The 22,258-nt window shown below is 49.9% G+C and overlaps 1 protein-coding gene across 4 annotated transcripts; it reads right to left on the reverse strand.

Moving 5' to 3' along the window:
* Positions 1-1,551: 1,551 nt before the first annotated feature.
* Positions 1,552-20,509, reverse strand: Taf8 (TATA-box binding protein associated factor 8). 4 transcript variants are annotated; one of them, NM_022015.4, is made up of 9 exons: positions 20,419-20,479; positions 19,472-19,628; positions 16,728-16,826; positions 16,366-16,428; positions 14,766-14,890; positions 12,530-12,677; positions 11,750-11,892; positions 8,331-8,470; positions 6,238-8,084 (listed from the first exon to the last, which is right to left on the reverse strand). In NM_022015.4, exons 1-9 carry the CDS (start codon positions 20,455-20,457, stop codon positions 8,072-8,074), a joined length of 927 nt encoding a protein of 308 aa, NP_071298.1. In that variant the 5' UTR covers positions 20,458-20,479; the 3' UTR covers positions 6,238-8,071. The 4 variants fall into 4 exon arrangements, 3 of the variants coding, with proteins under 3 accessions (NP_001343219.1, NP_071298.1, XP_006524829.1); NM_001356290.1 differs by lacking the exons at positions 6,238-8,084; positions 8,331-8,470 and adding an exon at positions 1,552-2,022; XM_006524766.3 differs by lacking the exon at positions 8,331-8,470 and having other exon boundaries at positions 6,388-8,084; positions 20,419-20,509.
* Positions 20,510-22,258: the final 1,749 nt, after the last annotated feature.

Raw genomic sequence — 22,258 nt, forward strand, 5'->3', positions numbered from 1 at the left:
CATGGTGAGGCCAGAAAGCTCTCGGGTCTGTTTGCAGCCTCGCCGCCACTGCCATACTTAGTCCGAGCCACTCAGGGTATCCTGTGTCTCTCCCTCCTGCCTAGTCCTTCGTCCTTCCCTCCCTCTCTCCTCCCTCACTTCCTTTGACTTGGTCATCTTGAATGTCCAACGCAATTGTCACCAGCCCCAGACCCAGAAAGAGACTGCCCCCTCCTCTGAGCACTCGACTGCCCTGGGATCAGGCCATGGGAAGACACTGGTTCCTACCAGCAGACCAGCAAACGTTCCCTGGTCTCAGGCCACTGCATGGTGAAGAGGCAGGCACTCGCTCAGTGGGAGTGTGAACTGGCAGATTCAGGACTGGGTGACCTGCTTAGCAGACATGTGCAGCAAAGCAACACACACACACACACATATTAACTGATTGGACACACAAAAGAGCTGGGAGGAGGGGTGCTGTTGACAAAATGGCTCTGTGCTTAAGGAGAGCACTCGTTGCTCTTACAGAGGGGCCAGGATCAGCTCCCAGCACCCTCACGGTGGTTCACAAGCATCTGGAAGTCCAGTTCTCGGGGATCTGATACCCCCTCCTGACCTCTGTGGGTCCTACACACAGGTGGTGCACATATGTGCATACAAGCAAAGCACTCATACATAAAATGAAACAGATGGGTCCTCAAAATGGAAAAGGAACATGCAGAGCTTGCTCTCCCAGAAGATACAAGTTTCATTCCCAGCATCCACATCAGACAGTTTACGAACTGCCTGTAGCTCCAACTCCAGGGGATCTGGCGCCCTCTGCTGGCTTCAGTGGGTACCAGTCTCTCATGCATATACACCTCCACCTAATTCATTCTCTCTCTCTCTCTGTCTGTCTCTCTGTGTCTCTGTCTCTCTGTCTCTGTCCCTCTCTCTCTCTCTGTCTCTCTCTGTCTCTGTCTCTTCTCTCTCTCTCTCCAGAATGTCTCTAAGCAGCCCTTGCTATTCTGGAATTCCCTATGTAGACCAGGCTAGCCTTGAACTCACAGAGATCTGTCTGCCTCTGCCTCCCAAATGATGCCTGGCTAAAACTAAATCTTAAAAAAAAAAAAAAAAAAAAAAAAGACAGGGCCTGGTGATGATGCACATCTCACCTTAAGTCCTAGTAATTGAGAGGCAGAGACAGGCAGATCTCTGAGTTTGAGGCCAACCTGGTCTACAGAGAAAGTTCTATGACATCCAGGGCTACATCAAGAAACTCTGCCTTGAAAAACAAACAAACAACACCCCCCCCCCAAAGCAGAAGGTGTAAAGGCCCCGTCTGTCACCCAACAAGTCACAAGGATGAGCACAGAAAGAACCTCTGTCACAGGACTATAGAGCCTTGAATCAGAAATTCTTTATTGGGCTGGAGAGATGGCTCAGAGGTTAAGAGCACTGACTATTCTTCTGAAGGTCCTAAGTTCAAATCCACATGGTGGCTCACAACCATCTTTAAAGAGATCGGACGCCCTCTTCTGGTGTGTCTGAAGACAGCTACAGTGTACTTAGATATAATAATAAATAAATCTTAAAAAAAAAAAGAAATTCTTTATTATTCGCACAGAGGACACACTAACCACTAGGAGAAAATACTGTTTATACGGTATCTATCCCGCTATAAAAGGGTATATTTACATGTGTGTTTGGTACATAAAACCATACTGACTCATCAGGAGCTTCGGGGAAAGGCCAGAGAGCCTGGGGTGGGAGAGGGAGGTACGTGTTATATCTTCTTCTGTCTTCCAAGTTCTGTGCTGAATTCATACATCATCTGTTCACGAGTCAATAAAATAGCTTCTAACAAAGACGGAACAATGATGTAAGCAAATGGAGAGGACCTAAACCATAAACACCAGGAGGGGAAATTCCTTGCGCTTGTTTCCAGGGCTGGAAGCATCCATGACAAATCTGTACCTGTAGGCTTGGTTCCTCTCCCCAGACTGGCAGCTGGGGCTGTGCACGCTGATGGTCAGAGACTTAAGCACTCGCTTCTGGGTGACCCTGAGCGAAACAGAAGAATGATAAACCTGTCACCAGGAAAACTCAGAGGTGGCAATAAACGACAAGGCTCAGGCTCTTCTTGTTCCTACAAAGACACTGGGAAGAGCCTCCCTGCTCTGCCCTGGGCATGCCTCTGGGCTGGGGATGTCACATGTCACGCAGTGGTAGAGAGTGTGCCCAGCAGGGCACTGGGCCCTGGGGCATTTGGAGAGCCTGGGACCCTCAGGATAAAGGGGTGTGGTTCTTCCTAGCACCACATGGGAAGCCTCATCCACTCCAGCTGCCCTTTCCTGGGATCGTCCTGATTTACTGATGTGGAAGTGACAGAAATGCCCCAACCCACCCCCAGCCTGGTATAATCAGGTTTTACAAGGGCAAGGCCTCCTTACAACTGACTCTACACTGGCTCCACAGAGATGGGACAAGAGCCCCAGGCCCAAGGAGGCCTGGATCTCATGCCTCTCAGGCCAGCTCCAAGCTGCACTCTATTGCCCTCCCTTCCTCTCTCTGCTTACCCTCCCCTCCTCCCTCTGCCTCCCCTCCCCTCCTCCCTCTGCCTCCCCTCCCCTCCTCCCTCTGCTTACCCTCCTCTCCTCCCTCTGCCTACCTTCCCCTCCCCTCCTCCCTCTGCCTCCCCTCCCATCCTCCCTCTGCTTACCCTCCTCTTTCAAAGGCTCACTGGGCCAACCCCACCCACTGAGATCTCAGCAGAGGCCTCAGACCAGCCCCCTTCTTTCTCTTGGTCAGAGGAGGCAGAACAGGTTCCCTCTTGTTTACCCATCTCCCTGGTAACACAGGCCTCCACAGGAGGGTGTCCTCCAGGCTATCAGTAGGTTTCTGTTTCCTGCCTCTTCTTAGGTAGGGTACACTTTGGCTCTCTGGGGCTAGGGCCAGTCCGTCCCCCCCAGTTCCTGAATGGCTAGCTCTAGCTGCTCCACCCCTTCACCCCACCATAAATCCTAACTGGGAAATGCCACCCTCTGTGAGGAGTTGACTGACCTTGTTCCCAGCCCTGCCTATGGTCCTCTGCCTCCACATCTCCCTCTGAACAGCACCCCAAGCCCTTGCTGAACTGAGCCCACTTGACCCTCCCGTGCAAGTCTGCCTACAGTCTGGGGGCACACACGCTCCTGCCTCTGACAGAGAGTATGCTTGTTTGCTGTTCTCTTTCCACAAAGATGGCTGCACTTTGTGCTCTACTCAACTACAACGTTCTTCTTAGGCCATTTTTTTTTTTTAAAGGGCAGCTCCCACAATAATTCCTCCTGCCCTATTTTGTGACAAGTGCTGCCTTTATCTGCCCTGCCAGAACGGCACCAAACTCTGCCCCCACAAAGTGGCTGCTCATATGGCCTATATCAACAGGTCTCAAATCCCCTGTCAGAGATCCTGAAAGAAGCAGGGTGGGTGGAGGACAGGCCATTCGGTTCTCTGGCTGGCCCCTCCCCCAGCCTCTCCTCCCAAGCCCCAGTGCCTGCTTGGCTTCTGTGAAGGCTTTGGCCACTGCCTGCTCCCCAGGTTAGTAGCCCAAGCTTTGCACACTACCTACCCCTTATGGCTCTTAGTTTCCTTGTCCCATCCTTCAATTCTTTTCCTCCAGGTCTCTGATGGCACCACGGGACTGACATACCACGTGTGTTGTGGGCTGTCCACTGCCCCTCCATCCCCTACATACACACACACACACATACACACACACACACACACACACACACACACACACACACACAGACACACACACACACAGACACACTGTGGGCTGACACACACACACACACACACACACACACACACACACACACTGTAAGAGCTGGGGAAGCAGGGACCTAGGTCTACCCTGGTATTTGTCAGTGTCTGTATCCAAATGGTCTCCCTTAGAAAAAGCTCAACTGCTGTTTGAGTGACTGCAGAAGGGAAGGGTGGAATGGGGGACAGGCTGAAGGGCTGGAAGGAGAGGCACAGGACAACCAGGAGCCAAGTGAAGACTTTCTCCCTGCAGGGTAGAAGCCCCTTCTGGCACCCTCTACAGCCTACAACACTTTTAGTTTCATTTTGTGTAGTTTCCCACTAGAGTGAATTCCCTGGAGGTAGGAACTATGTATGTCTTGTTCAGCAGAGTATCATTAGAGTTGGCACCGTGCCAAGCGTTCAGCATACACAAGAGGCTCTGGACCTCTATCTGCTAAATAGCGCACAGGAGGATGAGTGACCTGCAAGACAAAGACCTGTCAGGGGACCTCATTGGCCAGGTTTGCACTGGAGACATTTGGACTAGGGGTGGCCAGTCTCTGGGAGGATCTCCAGTCTTACTGCAGGGCTGAGAATGGTCTACCCTGGCAGGGGATGTGGCTGGGGAAGAGCAGGGAGCCTGCGCATTTGGGTGGGGCAGCATCAGACTGGCAGGGAGGAAGAGTGTGCTGTCTAAACACAAATGAACAAGACCTAGCATGGTCTACGCAGAGGACAAAAACCAGACAACTGGGTACAAATAGTTGGATGCTGAGACCAGCTGGGCAGAAACGTCTGGAGGTGGAGGACCAGAGGAACCATGTCCCTGGCATGAGAGATGGCACTTCCAAGACCCTTCTGGTTGGGTAGGCACATGGGGAAAAAACATCAAAGAAAGACCAAGATGTTGGCCGAGGACATCTACAACAGAAGGCAAAGGAACAAGGTCAAAGAGGAAGCGATAACCTACTGGTCGCACACCAGGAGAGGCTGGCCTGACCCAGGGCCTGAAGAGCACCTGGCAGTGCACCGGTGTCTAGGACTGGCTGCAAAAGTGGCCATGTCACTAGGCGCTTGGCACTGCTCAACAAGATTCCCCTGAGCCCGCCTTAGTGACAGGTTTTAAACTGCCCGCAAGCCTTAGTCTGTTCTTTCTGCAGTGAAAAGCCCCTCATTTTTTACCTAGGCCCAGAGCCATTTAGCTAAAGCCACACACCGTCACTTCCTTTGCAAGAAAGCCACCCCGTGCTTGGTGGCTGGGGTGCGGGGTGTGCAAAACAGCTTCTAGGTCTTGCTCTTATAAGGAAACTCAAAGTTCCATTTGCCTAGGCCTCTTCGCTGCCTGTTCCCTGGAACATGCACCCAGGAGATGGTGGCTTCTACCTCCCATCCTGCGACAATGACCAGAACCCCAGGGGATGGAGGAACTAACATGCAGCGGGGGCCCTGCAACATGATCGTCACTGTGCTAAGCTACACCTTTCATGGAAAGCAGATGTTTCGTTTCCAGGGGTGGGGTGGAAGGATGCCACGTAGGATGCTTTTATGTGGAGTATGTGTGTGCACAGTGTATGTGGAGGGATGGGATGTTTGAGACAAGGTCTATACCCCAGAATGGCCCGCTGGAGCTAAGCATGTACTTCTGACTTAAACCACCCTACCCTGGGGCCATGTCCAATCTCTTCCACTCGTGGGCCAGTCAGTACATGAACGTATGATGGAGTGATTAGAGGGACAGAACCTCCGACCACCGGAAGGCATCTAAGCATCTAAGGGAGACAGCAGAGCTTGGGGCAGAAGGCCTAAGACACCCCCCACCCCCACCCCGTCCTCAGCTGCAGAGCCATAACATTTGCTTTTAATGCTATGTGAGTGTTCGTAATCTGCGATGTGTAAAACAGAACTGTGGCCTCTGAGATGGGTCCTCAGTGGAAGGAGGCTTATTTGGCATCCCCAGGGCCCCGAGTTCACCCCCACACCCCCACACACTCCTGCAAAGGAAGGGGTTGGTGGAGCAGCTGGATTCTCAGCATCCACAGGTGGCAGACTTGTTCTAACTCCAGCTCCAAGGGATCCAGTGCCCTCTTTCGGCCTCCCTCCGAGGAGCCTTCCCTTTGATCCCAGCATTTGGGATGCAGAGGCAGATCATCCAGTAAGGAATACACAGTGAGTCAGTGGGTGGAGGGACACAGATGAGCTAGGACTGACAATGTTAGACTTGGAGCTGGGCCTGAGGACTGGGATCACAGCTGCCTAGGAAGTCCGAGGCAGGAGGACTTCCAGCAGCCTGAGTTACAGAACAAGTTCTACCCTGGCCATTTAAAGAAATGAAACAAAACAACCTAACAACTTGGGGCTGGAGAGATGGCTTAGCACTCACAAGGCAGCTCACAACCTCAGACTCCACCATATCTAACCTTCTCTTCTGACCTCTGAGAGAACCACACACACACATACATGCATGCAGATAAAATAATCATACACATAAAAATTTAAAATTCTTAAAAACAAACAAATGAACACTAACAACTTGTTCTGGGTTTGAGGCTGGGGCTTACTTACTATATAATCCAGGCTGGTCTTGAACTCAGTATCCCAAATACTGGGATTGCAGGTATGTGCTACCACCACTCAGCATGCAGAAAACGTGTTTAAAGCAAGTCACAGGAAAAGCTGGGTACAGTGCTTCATTGCCTACCATTTGAGAGGCCCTATGTCTGAGTCATTTACAAAGTTTTTATTATGAATTTTTATTACAGGCCTCCCATAAATCACACTTCATTTCTCCTTCCAATAAGTCTCCCCCATTATAAAAAATAGAAATATATAAATACACATTGAGAATTATATGCTTTAACACAAAATCTCTCTTCCTAGAGAGAGACTGCACCGCAGTTCTGAGGTCACAGGCAAGAGCCCCTCCCACCCCCACCTTGCACACTGTTCCCAACGCCAGTGACAATGGTGCTGGAATTACAGATGTGCTCGCTAGTCACATCGGGAACAGCAAGGTGTGATCGCTCCTGTCTGACCTTGACTGGATTTCAGCTGACTCGCCCAGAGTAGCCAAGTCTACCACAAGCTCTCGGGAGCCACACAGGTCCTGGAAGTTCTGAGTCACGACGGAAATAGTCCTGTTTGGTCCGGAGCTGAGGAAGCTCACTTTCTCGACATTTCTTGTCCTCCAATTCCAGACACAGAGCTCTTTCCCTCCAGAGAATCAGCGGGGAAGGTGGAGCCTCTACCAGCTGCCTGGAAGCCAAGCATGGTGGCCTGCACCTATACCTGCAGCAGGTGGCAGGAAGGCACTGAGCCTGGGATACACACTGAATTCTGGGATAGCCTGGACTACAGAGAGAGCCTATCTCTGAAACAGGAGGGGTGGGGAGAGAAAATGAGCAAGACTGCAGTAGCAGAAGCAGCAGCAGCCGTCAGGATGGAGGAGGCATTCCAACCCAAGGACAACTTATCCACGTTGTGTCAATTTCCATGTGTCCCTGTCATCCTTCCTTAGAGGCACGAAGATTCATGATTAGGGGGAAGTGTGGGGTGGGGTGGAGGGTCTCAGCAGGGTCTTCTCACCCCCTCCGTCCAGCAGGTGGGCACGTAGCTTTCTACCAGAGCTGCATTTCACAGCTAGGCTTAGTCCTCTCCTACCTGCTAAGTACTCTTCACGGTGCTTTAAGTCCATGGCTCCTTTTGAAGCCACAGGATTGGTTTGACTCCACTGTGGTCAGCTTTAATCAAATGCTGGTCAGAGATCAAGGCTACCCCATGGCCACTGTCATTGATTGATCCTGACACCTTTGTTCCTAGCTCCTGGCAGCCCTAGATCCAAGGTGGGCTGTGGGCCTGTTTCCAACACAATGAGATACATAGTCATTTTCAATCCACTCAGCAGGAACCTTGGGGTCCAGGTGAGAAGTGAGACCTCTCTGCATTTATATCAGCGAGAGGGATCCAAGAGGGCTGGAAGGTACACATGGCCGCCTTCTCGGCAGGGCACAGAGCCATAGGCGTCGTTCTGCCTCTTCCCTGGCCCTCCAGGTTCCAAACGAATCAAGTCCCATGATTGATCAATGGAGTCACCAGCAGTCCCCGGCACAGTTGCAGCAGCACGGCCAAGGGGACGGAACCGTCCTTTACCGCACCACATTTCCTCCATTCACAGTCAAGCACAACAGGCTGTCTTCACACAAAGCTGCTACTAAAATGACACAGCCTGGCCCAGGCCAGAAGGACGCCACCCTCCTCTTCCCTCCGTGATTTCACTCCCCAGGGAAGCGTGTTCTCTCCTTTACAGGGCAGCTTCCTTCTCGGGTCACGAGAGGGACCTAGAAAGAAGAAGAACCACAGAGGCTGCTGTGGGCCCCTCCTGTTCTCCCAGGCACGAGCAGCCTACAGCTGGCAGGACACAGCCACTAGAGAGAAGCGGGTACGCGTGGGAGCCAAGGAAGAGAAGCAGAGGAAGCCTTCCTCTTGCCCGAGCAGTGCCCAGCAAGCTGCACCCACTGGGCAGCCTATTCCTACCAAGGAGCAGACAAGCAGGCTGGAGCGGGCTGGAGCCAGCCCCCACTCACTTCTTCCTACGGATCTTGGGCTTCTTCACGGGCCGCAGATAGGGGTTATCGATGACGCTCTCCTCGCCATTCCGGCTGCCGGACAAGGAGGAGCTCTGCTGCAGAACAGAAGCGCTCTCCTTCTCAGCTCCGGAATCGTCCTTTGGGCAAAAGCCGGAATAAAGCAGAATACCAGTGGCGTGAGGAAGGAGACTGTGCCCGGGACAAGAGCCACTCTGGTGTCTAATGAGATATGAGGAGACAAGAGCACCGCCTTCCCAGTGCTGCCATATCTGCCTGCCTCGATGAGACCTGGACAGTGAAACTGTGAACTCTGACAAAGTGATACACTCCAGGGTCTTTGACATCTTCAGAAGGTGGGGACATAAAGAATGGAGACCTAGGAGGTTAGAATTTACATGCTTCAGGGAGGAAGTCTAATGCACTGGGATGAGGAAAGGGCGTAACCATGGGTATCTTGGTATAAGGGACACAGGAGGGCCAGGACATTCAGTGCACAGGTTGTCTGTCTCCTAGGCCCCAACTAACATAGGTCTAATACATCTCCCCCAAATCTCTCATTTCTGGCACTTGGAACAAAGAGCCAATGACCATATTTCAGCATATTCAAGAACTTTCTGGAATCCTGAAGTGGAGCTTGACAAGGCAAAGCCGAGTCCATGGCTTCATTAGAAACACTGCTGGACGCCTGGGTGACTGACTCCCCTTTCCTTATCATGTGTATGCTCTCCCCAGCCCCCACACTCTGGCTTCCAGCTTTGTTTCTGTACTTCTTTATTGAGCAGTGGTAGCAGAGCCAGGGCATGGACCACCACACCCAGAGCCTGACCAGGCTGTGCACGCCGTGACCAAAAGCTGACCTGCAGCGCCTCCCAGTGACACACCACGGGTGCCCTGGAGGAACTGAGAGTTTAAAGGAGGCCTCAGACCCCAACCAGGACACCTTCATACGTGACCAGATGGCAAAAAAAAAGTATGAATAGAGGCTTTATCTCAAGGGACAGTTGGGCTGGGGTACAGACACCAGTCTCCGGCTTACTGGGCCGTAACACTCTGTATGGCTTCTAGGTTTTGCAACATCTCCTCACTATTCATTAACTGTCATCTCCCTGCAAAGCCATCCCCATTCAGTAATGTGCTCGAGTCCTCCACACTAAAACCACCGCAGAGTCCCTCTTCAAAACCAGAGCCTAAGAGCAACCACACTGTTGCACCAGGTATGGGGAAGGTCCGCTGACTCCCCACTCCAGGCCTGTCTCTATAAGAGCAACCACGCTGATGTGTCAGGTATGGGAAAGGCCTATCTGACCCCCGCTCAGATGGCTCAGCAGTTAAGAGCACTGACAGCTCTCTGGGAAGTCCTGTGTTCAAATCCCAGCAAACACATGGTGGCTCACAACCATCTGTAATGAGATCTGATGCCCTCTTCTGGTGTGTCTGAAGACCGCCTCAGTGTACTTACATATAACAAATAAATAAATCTTAAAAACAAAACAAAACAAAACAAGCAGCCATCCTGTGTTCTTATGGGCCTAACAGAGGACTGCCTACCATGTCCTCAGTCCACCACCCTTCCACATCCAAACCCCAAAGTTACTCAAAGGCTGCCTCAATTGTACCTCAAACAATCGGTGAGAGCGACATGGAGGGCCCACAATTTAGATGTTGTGTCTCTCTATGGAGTACAGCTTGTAGAAACGCTACTGCTACGATTTGCCCCTTCAGACACAGGTAGCCTCAAGCCAGGGCCGGCGTGGAGGCACCAACAACCCTATCTGTCCCCCAGCTATGGCTTCCGCTTCCACACTGAGGACTCCAACTGCAACCTGTCTGTGCCACCACCAGTTCCCAGATCAAATGCTTTGTACAAGCATCTCACAGGCACCGCACATCAACGTGCGTCAGCTTTCCTTGGGTGCCCTACCTGACTCTTCCTGCTGTGGGGACAAGCCACCACCCTTCAGGCGCCTGGAGCTGATGAGTTCTGCAGCCACACTTGTTTCTTTTCTGCCACATCTCCCATCTGCTAGGTCATCCTCTTGGCTTTACTTATCGATACAAAGAGAGCATTTGCACTGCCTCTGCTGTGGCCACCTGAGGAGAGGGACCCACACTTGTCCCTGGCCTACATCCCTGTGACTGGGGCCCACCGTCATCGTAGCCATCAACGATGCTTGCAGAAGTTGGCAAGTGTCCCTCCCTGGCTCGGTGCTCCTCTGCAACTCTGCTCCCAGCTCCTGAAGCAGCGGGCCCATCCCAGCAGCCCTCCCTTCCTCTTCCCTTCCCTGTCTTTCCATCCCAACCACTGATGTTGCTCTGGCCCTTGACGGCAGTGATGGTTCGGCTCTCCTCTCTCCTTCAAGCCTCTGCTTGGTCCTCCCTGGGTGTGCTGTTATCGGAAGCAAAGGCTCCATCCTCACCGCGAACCGTTTCGTCTTGAGTTACGTGTAAGGGATGATTTCACAGGCTCTCGGGAGCAGAGGGGTTTTTTGTTTTTGCTTGTTTTGTTTGTTTTTTTTTTAAGGTTTTTCAAGGGGGGGCAGAGGTTTTATATACTGGGGTCACTGCTGTATCCCGGGCAGACACATGCTCACTGCCAACCCATGTTTACTGAGTACATGATTGCTAAGATTTCTCATAAGAGAGGAAAAGGTTAAACTTCTAGGCTGCCTGCACGAGAGCCAGTTCACACGACAGAAGAGAACAGAACAGAACAGCACTGGCTCTAAACACCTCGCTCCTTACGCTCAAGGGCGTGAGAGACACCTCACATCAGGACACAAGGGGGCAGTTTAAACTGGTCAGAGTGAGATGTGACTGGGTTATAATCCCAGCACAGAGCAGGCAGAGGCAGGACCAGGATTCTAACACGATTACATTTTGCAGGCTACCAGAATAGTAACAAGTGCCAGTAACAGTCTTTTATTGTACTTTGTAGTATGGAAGTGTGAGTCTGCAGTCTAACACAGAAGGAGGTACCAGGAGTTAGCTCCCTCTACCTCAGGCTGGCCCTGCATGTGCTCTGTCCCCTGCCTGGAAACTCCAGAGATGAGCAGGGCAGGCGTTAGTCTCTTCAGGTCTTTACCCAAATGTCACCTGTAATCCCCCACCACCTCCACAGCTCCATCTCTAGTCTCTTTAGTTCCTGAAGGCGGGGCTTTATCTGTCTTGCTCCACACTAGTTCCTCAGACCAGGACCAGGGTCTGGACCTTACAGTGCTCGTTCACCATCTGCTGAATGTGTGACTCCCCAGGAGGTGTGTCTCATGATGGAGACTGGACACACAGCCCATCATGCAAGCTTGTAACAGCCAGCCAGAGACCTGGGGAAGGCCCTGTTCAGTTCCTAGGGGCAGGGGCAGGATGTGGGACAGGCTGTTTTGGGATTGCTGTGAGGCAGGCAGAAGGGGAGGACCCACCGTGCTGATATGAAGAGCGTTGTTCTCTGTATCTGTTTGCTCCTCCTGCTCCGAGGAGTCGGTCTCTTCCATCTGCTGTATCTCCAGCTCAGAAGGAAGCAAGGCCGTGAGGTAGGGGATGGTGAACGGTCTGGCAGCGATCACTGGGAAGTGGAAGAAAGACTCGAGTCTGTCAAGTAGCCAGAGGGAGCCAGGTTTGAGTGCTGCCCAGTTGCCATGACCTTGAGCTAGGAATTTCCCTTTCCCTATGCCTCTGTAAGAGTTACTAACTCACGGGTCTGGAAGGGCTGGCTGAGGTGCTGTGGGAGGGGCTAGTTAGCACCTGCTGATCTTTGTCCCCAGTGACTGCAGAGCCAGGCACCTAACAAGCACTGAGTGGGTGCTTACTGAATAAATGTGCCAATCTCCCCACTCAGATTTACACCACACACGGTCCCCTAGAGGTAAGTGAGACAGTCAGCAAAGCCTCCTGTGACATGAAAGAAAGAACAGTGATGGGCAACTGGCTGTAGACACCACTTCCACACTTCTCTGCTGCTGAGGCCTCAGCCACCGTGAACTAACCTAAACTCACTGCAGACAACATAGGAGAGGCTTTCTGCTTGGGAATCCTCGGGTAGGAACAGGCTCTTGGGATACGGAGGAAGGAGCCATAGAGCTGAAGAATAAAGTGCACTAGAGAAAGCCACAAAGGCATGCTCATCTCTCCACACCTCACTGAGAGCAAGGAAAGACGGTGTGATTATCTCAAACAACAGGGTTCAGAGGGGTGGCTCTCACAAGGAAAAGTGCTGACATCATCCTTGAAAAGACTCTGGGTCTCGCCTGTCTTGGCCATGAAGCGGGTGAGTGCTCGCTCCACGTCTCGTCTCTGAGATGCGGCCTTCTCCCGAAGGATCTGGTAGTCAGACACTGGCTCACGGTATGTCTAGGAGAAGAACAGAGATACCAGGCTGAGCTCCCACCCCCTTCAGCTCTCCTCAGGCCCTGACCTGCTGCAGCTATGTCCTTCCGAGGACAGCAGACAACAGAGGACCATCTCAGTATACAAACATTCATTAAAAAAATGCAAGTATTTACTACATAGTTGACTGTGTCTATGCTTGGCTTCCATGGCAGCTAGCTTTAGGTGTAGGACACAGATCCTCAAAGACGGCTTGGACCCCTCAAGGAGCACTAAGAGGAACCTCGATGCCACCAGAGTAACTTGGAACCTTACAGTGTATGAGTGGTGGCCCATGTGCATCTGCATGCAGTACCATCCCCTTGTCTTAAGTCCACCCTCTCCAAACAGACGCACTGGTCCAAAAGACTTCCCTTGGAAGCACAGAATACTGGCCCTGGTGGCATATCCAGACAGGTATCAGTGAGGCCAAGGCCAGCCTGCTCTAGGAGAGGGAGGGACGCAGAGAGGGGGACGAGGGAGAGGGAGGGAAGGGAAATACAGGTTGAGGGTGAGATTCAGCAGGTTAAGGCGTTCGCTCACCACGCCTGAGCACCTGAGCTGTCAGCAGGACATGGCTCAAAGCGGAGGCAACTCCCTCACCCCCTCTGACTGCCTCCCATCCATGCAAGCCACACACTGTGCATGAGCGCCCACCCACACAGATAAAGGAAATAAGTGTAAATATTAAACAAGGAGAGAAAACCAGACTGATGCTGTAATTGTAAGCAGAACTGAGAGAGCCAAGGACAGGAGACTCTGGCATGCTAGCCCCTTGCTGAGCATCTCAGAGAGATATTCGGAATCCAGTAAGATGAGAAGGACCTCAACGTATTTTACAATGCAGTGGCAGAGAGGACCAAAACCAGCTCCTCCTGACAGAAAGGCAGGTTTTAAACTTCTAAAGATGTTTCGAGGGCTGGAGAGCTGGCTTAGGGGTTAAAAGCACTTGTTCTTACAAAGGACCCCGGTTTGATTCCCAATACCTACATGAAGGCTGGTACCATTTCTTCAGGCACCAGCACACATGTGGTGCATAGACACACATGCAGGCAAAAACCTCCTATATGGGGCTGGAGAGATGGCTCAGCAGAAGAGCACTGACTGCTCTTCCAGAGGTCCCCAGTTCGATTCCCAGCAGCCACATGGTGGCTCACAACCATCTGTAATGGGATACGATGCCCTTTCCTGTTGTGTAAAGAAGCTACAGTGGGGGGCTGGGGAGATGGCTCAGCAGGTAAGAGCACTGACTGCTCTTCCAAAGGTCCTGAGTTCAAATCTCAGCAACAACATGGTGGCTCACAACCATTCGTAATGAGATCTGACACCCTCTTCTGGTGTGTCTGAAGACAGCTACAGTGTACTTGCATATAATAATAATAAATAAATAATATATAATAAATAATGTAATAAATAAATCTTTTGGGCTGGTGAGATGGCTCAGTGTGTAAGAGCCCCAGCTGATCTTCTGAAGGTCCTGAGTTCAAATCCCAGCAACCACATAGTGGCTCACAACCATCCGTAAGGAGATCTGACTCCCTCTTCTGGAGTGTCTGAGGACATATAATTACATATAATAAATAAATAAATAAATAAATCTTTAAAAAACAAATCTTAAAAAAAAAAAAAAAAAGAAGCTACAGTGTACTCACCAACATAAAATAAATAACTTTAAAATGGCACTGGCCATTCTTTCAGAGGACCTGGGCTCAATTCCCAGCACCCACATCCAATTCTAGGTGATCCAACGACACACACACAGATGAAACCCTCACACACATAAAACCTCTCAAATAAACCCTAACTCTTCCTGGCCAGGTTGCTTTACTCTGTGCTTCCTCCCCTTCTGTCTCTCTTTGTGAGACAACATCTCACTCTGTACTTCAGGCTGGCCTCAAATGCACAGCAACTCTTCAGCCTCAGCCTTCCAAGGGCTATGATGAAAGGGGTAATTGCATATCAAGATGGCATCCCCGTAGGAAAGTCCTCAGGGAGCTGAAGGTTACTCTCCCCTGCAACCTCCATCAGTCATGTTTCACACACGCACAGGCCCTGGGCAGCTCCCAAACTCACCGGAGTTTTGATGTAGGTGTGGGGATCCGGAAACTCAGGAAAATGGCTGGGGATGTGTGGCGGGTGGGGCCGGTTCTGCCCTGCAGTGAGGGCCTTGGGGGTCACTGGCTGATTGGTCACTGGAGCTGCAACAGATCGCAACTAGTTAATGTCTCCAACCCTGCTTGATATTTCAATCTGTGACAAGCTGCTTCTCTCTGCGGCTGTGGGGATGGCTCAGTGGGGAAACGGGCTTGTCACCAAGCCACTCTCTAAGAGGCACATGGTGGAGGGAGACAGGCAACTCCACAACGTTGTCCTCAACGTTGTCCTCACCTCCACCCACATGCCGCGGCATGAGCATGCACACACGTACAGATACGAGTACAGCCAGGAGGTTGTGCTGCACGCCTCTATCCCCAGCACTCAGGACACAGTGGCGAGCAGATCCCTCAGTTCGAGGCCAGCCTGGTCTACAGAGTGAGTTCCAGGACAGCGAAGGCTACAGAAAGAAATCCTGTACCTGTACCAAACCAAACATAAACAAGTTTCCCCCTCAAGTCCTAACACTAAAGCAGTTACTCCCTACTTAGCATAAGGGACCCACTTTTTTGGGGGGGGGGGGTTTAAGATTTATTTATTTATTTATTATATGTAAGTACACTGTAGCTGTCCTCAGACACTCCAGAAGAGGGAGTCAGATCTCGTTACGGATGGCTGTGAGAGCCACCATGTGGTTGCTGGGATTTGAACTCCTGACCTTCGGAAGAGCAGTCGGGTGCTTTTACCCACTGAGCCATCTCACCAGCCCCTTTTTTTTGTTTTTTTTTTTTGAGACAGGGTTTCTCTGTAGTCCTGGCTGTCCTGGAACTCACTCTGTAGACCAGGCTGGCCTCAAACTCAGAAATTCGCCTGCTTCTGCCTCCCAAGTGCTGGGATTAAAGGCGTGCACTACCACGCCCGGCAGGGACCCACTTTTATCTAAAGCAGACTAAATAAATCTTTTTATATAAAAGGATACATGATAAGTATTTTAGATTTTTGTTTGCTTCTTTTTTGAGCCCAAGTCCACCTGTGTAGCTCAGGCTAGCGTAGCCCTCCCTATCTACAGTACACTAGAATTCTAGAGCACCCCCACCTCCTCACAAGTACTAGGATTACAGGCGCATCCACGAAATAGCAACAGTTCAGATTAAGCAAACCGAAAACCTCTGCCTTTGCCACGTGAAAGCAATCACATACGGTGAGTAAATAAGCTGTATGCCAAGAAACTGTTACTAACAAAAGCAAGCACACTTTGTCCACAGACCCCAGCCCTTGCAAACCCTCATCTAGAGAAGCAAGAACTGTCACAGTTTTTTGTATGGTCATTTGCTCTTCGGGGCTAAAATGTAACAGCAGCAGCTCAGACATGGTGCAGCTGCCTGGAGACTGACCTTCACAGTTTAATCCCACTGCATGGACACAGCCAGTCTGTGAGCAGCTCACCACTCCAAGGACTGGGAGGGAGGGAGCCCACAGCAGGAAAACAGCTGCCTCTCTGGTGCCTGCCCTCTCCTCCCTCCAAGGCACACTACAATCACTGAGTACGTACTAAGTATCAGAGTTCAAAGCCACTTACGTGCAGTGATGACCATCCTCTGAGACCGTTTTGCATAGGCAGGTAGAGTGTCAACATTGAAGCCTAGGGACAAGAAAACTAGTCATTGCCATGTTCTGATCCTGGCGTGATACTGAACAGGAAAGGGGAGCTATCAGTGTGGAATGGGGACTTAAATCCCAGCTTAGCCACTCTTCTGCCTCTCAAGAGAACTCCCACAGGGACTTGGGAGGTCTCTGAGACAGGGTCCAAGGACTCCTTCCTCATACCTTTCTAACTAAAAGCAGATCAGGGGAAATAGGATGGAATTAAGACTCAGCAGACATGGAAACCCCCCCAGGCTTCCCCGTTCTCTGGTGATCCTACAACGGAGATACACTTACCCATTTCAACCAATGTGACCACGATGTCCGACAGTGTGGGCTGGGTCCTGGCTGTGTGCTCACAGTATGACTTAGCACTTCTCCCGATTTCTGAGATGTCTACAAGGATCAAAGGCCAGAGTTTCTCCAAAGTTCAAAATAAGATTACCAGGTGGGCCACCAGTTATGCTATATATATATATATATATATATATATATATATATATATATATGTGTGTGTGTGTGTGTATGTGTGTGTGTATGTACATATATATATATATATATATATATATATATATATATATATACACTTATTTATTTATTTATATGCCCAAGTGACCAAAGGCAGGGCTCAAACAGGCACTTGTGTGCATTCACACACAGCAGCACAGATTCTGTTGCAGGATATTTGTTCATACTGTGAACCTTGAGATTGTGGTGTTTACTAGAAAAACCTGTTTCTAGTTGTGGTGTGGCTTAGCCCTAGCACACACCTTTAATCCCAAACAATGAAGATAAAGTTAGTTTGTAGAAGGAAGCACCCATGTTCTAATTGAGTGGCAGACAAAGTGATGAATCAGAGAAAGGTTTGACAAAATAGGATCTGCCCAACCCTCATGAGGAGAGAGAGGAAAGGGAAGCTACTTCAGGGGTAGTGCAGAGAAAGAGGAAGGGAGGTCGTTTTCGTGGGACAGTTATACAGAGAACAAGCTAGACACAGGTGAAGACAGAACGAGCTAGAGGACAAGGAGCCAGAGGATTAGACAGATTGCCCACGTTAGTATGAGGTCAAGTCCAGCAATTCAGTAAGAAACTGAGAGAAGCCGGATTCAGCCAGCTTAGTGAGGAGTTTGAGTCAGAACAGCTGAGCTGACTAGTCAGGCAGATTCAGAAAGAATTAGGAAGGGGCGAGCTCATTCAGCAGTAAGTCTCAGAGACTGACAACATTCTAGACCCAGATAAGATTGTATGGAGGCTGGAGGCCTCCAGGACTAGACCTAGGTTCGCAGACTCAGGTGGTGAGCCCTGAAGCTAACAATTATATCAAGCAAATAAAAGATACATTTACAAAATTCACAACAATCAAAAGGTGGGAAAGAATTGATCACTGACAGATGAATAATGGATAAACCAACTCGGATATAAACGTACAATGGTTTGCTTGTTGGTTTTGAGACAGGTTCCCATATAGCCTCAAATTCCATGTGCAGAGACTGGACTTGAACTCCTGGTATTTCTGCCTCCACTTCCCAAGGGCTAGGATTACGGTGTGCCCATCATACCCAGCTACAAACAGAGCATCTGGTCAGCCTTCATAAGGAATGACATTCTTTAAATGGAATGATGAAATCTATATTCTTTTTTTTTTTTTTTTTTAAGATTTATTTATTGATTATATGTAAGTACACTGTAGCTGTCTTCAGACACTCTAGAAGAGGGAGTCAGATCTTGTTGGGGATGGTTGTGAGCCACCATGTGGTTGCTGGGATTTGAACTCTGGACCTTCGGAAGAGCAGTCGGGTGCTCTTACCCACTGAGCCATCTCGCCAGCCCCGAAATCTATATTCTTTAAATCTAAATTCTTTAAATGGAATGAAATCTATGACTCTGAAATACTATGTATATGAAATAAGCCAGGCACAAGAAGGACAAATATTTTCAGATTCCACTTATCTGAAGAACAAAGAAAAAATAAATAAATACAAAGCAAAAGTCGAGCTTGTGAAATGGCTCGGCAGTATGCTTGCCGCCAATGACCTAAGCTTCATTTCTGAGACTCATACAGTAGGAGGAAACTGATTCCCACAGGTTATCCTCTGATGTCCATCCATGTGCTACGGCATGCATGCAGTCCCTACCACACACACACACAAGGAAAGAAGAGTCATTTTTAAAGAGATATGTTGGGCTGGAGAGATGGCTCAGTGGGGAGAGCACTGACTGCTCTTCCAGAGGTCCTGAGTTCAATTCCCAACAACCACATGGTGGCTCACAACCATCTGTAATGAGATCCGATGCCTGATGTAATTGTTAGATTCGGGGCTCACCACCTCAGTCTGCTAACCTAGGTCTAGTCCTGGAAGCCTCCAGCACCCATACAATCTTATCTGGGTCTAGAATGCTTTCAGCCTCTGAGACTTACTGCTGATGTCTGAACACAGTTACATTATATTCATATACATAAAATGAATAAGTAAATTGAGAGAGAGAGATTGATTGATTGATTGATTGATTAGGCTGGGTGGTGGTGGCACGTGCCTTTGATCCCAGCACTCAGGAGGCAGAGGCAGATGGATCTATGAGTTCAAAGCCAGCCTGATCTACAGAGTGAGTTCCAGGAGAGCCAGGGGTACACAGAGAAACCCTGTCTTGAAAAACCAAAGCGGGGAAGGGTTATATTAAAAAACAAAAACAAATTCAAAGACAGAAAGGAGACGTTCTTGGGGCTGTGGAGAAGACCGAATCCAGTGTTGTTCAGGGATACAGGGCTTTGGACATGGATAACGCTGAGAGTTGTGTAACACTTAATGCCACTTAATGCCGCTGCAGACGACTGAAATGACAAGGTTGCTATTTGTGTCTCTCCCACATGTATAAGCATCGAAACAGTCTCATTCTACAATGGACATGTGTGTTTCTTCTGCCTGAAGCTGAGTCTCTAACAGTCTTCCAAGAGAAGGGGAGAGAGAATCTGGGATGGAGTTCACGGAGCTGGGGGGGGGTCTGTAAAGGAAACAGCGGGCCTAGTGTTTCTTGGTACTCACAGCTCTGCAGCATCTCTGTCAGTGTCTCCACAGACGCTTTCTCGGCACTCTCAAATCCCGCCTCTGTCAGCAAGGAGCTCACAACCACTTGCAGGGTCCTCCTCCGGGCCAGATGGTAGTTATCAGCAGGGTTAGTGGATTGCTTACTTCCCGGTCTCTGGAAATCAGAAGCCCAGAGTGAGACTTTGAACCACTAGATGTGTGTGTTTTGCGCGCGTGTGTGTGTTCCTGCGAGTGCAGGTGCCGCGCTGGCCCGGATTCCGTGAAGCAGGAGTTACAGGTGATTGTGAGCCACTCCACCAAACTCAGGTCCTCTGAAAGACCAGCAAGTCCGTCTTAACCACTAAACCATCTCTCCAGCCCCATTCACTTCTTTCTGGAGCAAAGTTACAGGAGCGGGTCTGTGGTGGGCACGCCTTTATTCCCAGCACCCGGGAGGCAGAGGCAGGCGCGAGAGGAGGCAGGAAGAGAGAGGGAAAAGCAAAGGAAGAATATATACACGAATGATGGTACTGAGCGAATAAATCTACTATCTTCTTGTCCCATCACACCATTTCAGTAACCAGGAAAATTAAACCAGCTACCACCACAGGATGCAGAGGAGAGCTAGGCATCACCGCAGAGAAAGGCAGAGCAAGTAAATATTTTACGAAGTTCCAACTTCGGCCGGCCAGTAAGAGGATAAAAACAGCCTCTTCAGACCAATCAGAAGGAGTTCCGGGTTCCCACCTCAACAAGGAACAAGCCAATCAAGTCTCAGATGCAGCAATTCAGGAGGCCGCTGCCAAAAGCCAAGCAGCGGGGACCGCCTACGGCCAGAGATACTCTCCAGCCCCGGGTCTCAGAGCGGGCCTGGGCTTCTCGGTTCGAGACCGTGGCCCAAACCGTGGGAGAGATCCAGAAGACCCAAACTCTTTCGGCTTCACGCCGCGCCTCTCCACCCTTACCGTTCCGGAGCCACCAGGCCCGGCCGCCGTGTCAGCCATCTTGCTCTTGCGTAGTGTGCGTGAGCGCGGGGCACGATGGGACTTGTAGTTGCGGGGTGGGAGGTGGAGAAGGGCGGGGCCGCGGGTGCCCCGCCTTATAGAAAAGCTCTACGAACACGTGTGAGTCTGGGGTGGGGGTGGAGGGAGCTCGGGATAGCCCAAGCTCACGTGGCGTTGTGTGACCCAAGCTTTCTTGGACACTTAAGTCAGTAGCTGTAGCAATTGATCTGGAAGACGCACTGTGAGATGCACTGAGTTAAAAGAAACATATTTTGTCCAGGAGCCTGCCGTCTGTAATCCTAGCACTTTGGAGCTGAGACCAGAGGATCTAGAGTTCCAGGCTAGCGTGGGCTATGCAATGAATTAAAGGCCAGTTTAGGACTACATAAGGAGACCCTTTCCCTGAAAAGAAAAGAATAAAAATAAAAACAAAAACAAAGCCATTTGTATGAAGTAAGTTCTCAGAAATACACTAAGAATACAATTTGGGTCTGGAGAGATGGCTCAGCGGTTAAGAGCACTGATTGCTCTTCCAGAGGTCTTTAGTTCAATTCCCAGCAACCACGTGATGGCTCACAACCATCTACAATGAGAACTGGCGCCTTCGCAGGGCCTTGGTGGTGCACGACTTTAATCCCAGCACTTGGGAGGCAGAGGCAGGTGGAGTTCTGAGTTCGAGGCCAGCCTGGTCTACAGAGTGAGTTCCAGGACAGCCAGGGCTACAAAGAGAAAACCCTGTAAAAAAAAAAAAAAAGAAAAAGAAAAAGAAAAAGAAAAAGAGGGGCTGGTGAGATGGCTCAGCGGTTAGGAGCGCCGACTGCTCTTCCAAAGGTCCTGAGTTCAAATCCCAGCAACCACATGGTGGCTCACAACCATCCGTAATGAGATCTGATGCCCTCTTCTGGTGTGTCTGAAGACAGCTACAGTGTATATAATAAATAAATAAATATTTTAAAAAAAGAAAAAGAAATCTGGCGCCCTCTTCTGGTGTGTCTGAAGACAAGACCAATATACCCACATGTATGCAATAAATAAATATTTAAAAACAAAAAAACACTTTGGTTCTGCTTGCTCTTCCAGAGGTTCTGAGTTCTATTCCCAGCAGCCACATGGTGGCTTACAATTATCGGTAATGGGATCCAATGCCCTCTTCTGGTGTGTCTAAAGACAGCTACAGTGTGTGTATTCATATAATTGAAACAAATAAATCTCTTTTAAAAATACACTTTGGGGCAGAGAGGTGGCTCAGTAGTTAAGAACACATACTGGGCTGGAGAGATGGCTCAGTGGTCAATCAGAGCACTGACTCTTCTTCCTGGGGTCCTGAGGTCCTGAGTTCAATTCCCAGCAACCACATGGTGGCTCACAACCATCTGCAATGAGTTTGGATGCCCTCTTCTAGTGTGTCTAAAAGACAGCTACAGTGTACTCATATACATAAAATAAATAAAATCTTAAAAAAAAAAAAAAGAACAAACACATACTGCTCTTGGAGATGACCCAAATTTGAGCACTCATATTGAGTGTCACAACTGCCAGGTAGATGATGGGAACTGAATCTCTGGAAGAGAAGAGTACTCTTAACTGGAGCAACTTTGCCCCTTGAATGTCATGGTGGTTTGAATAAGAATGGACCCCCTAGGCTCAAATATTTGAATGCTAAGTCACCAGAGTTGGGCAATTTGTTAGAGGAGAGGTGTCACTGGAGGTGGGCTTAGAGGTTTCAAAAGCTTACACCTGGCCCAGTGTCTGTCTGTCTGTCTGTCTCTCTCTCAATCCCTGCCTCTCTGTCTCTGAGTGT

This window comes from Mus musculus, chromosome 17, assembly GCF_000001635.26.
Source record: "Mus musculus strain C57BL/6J chromosome 17, GRCm38.p6 C57BL/6J".
In the NCBI taxonomy this organism is placed as follows: domain Eukaryota; kingdom Metazoa; phylum Chordata; class Mammalia; order Rodentia; family Muridae; genus Mus; species Mus musculus.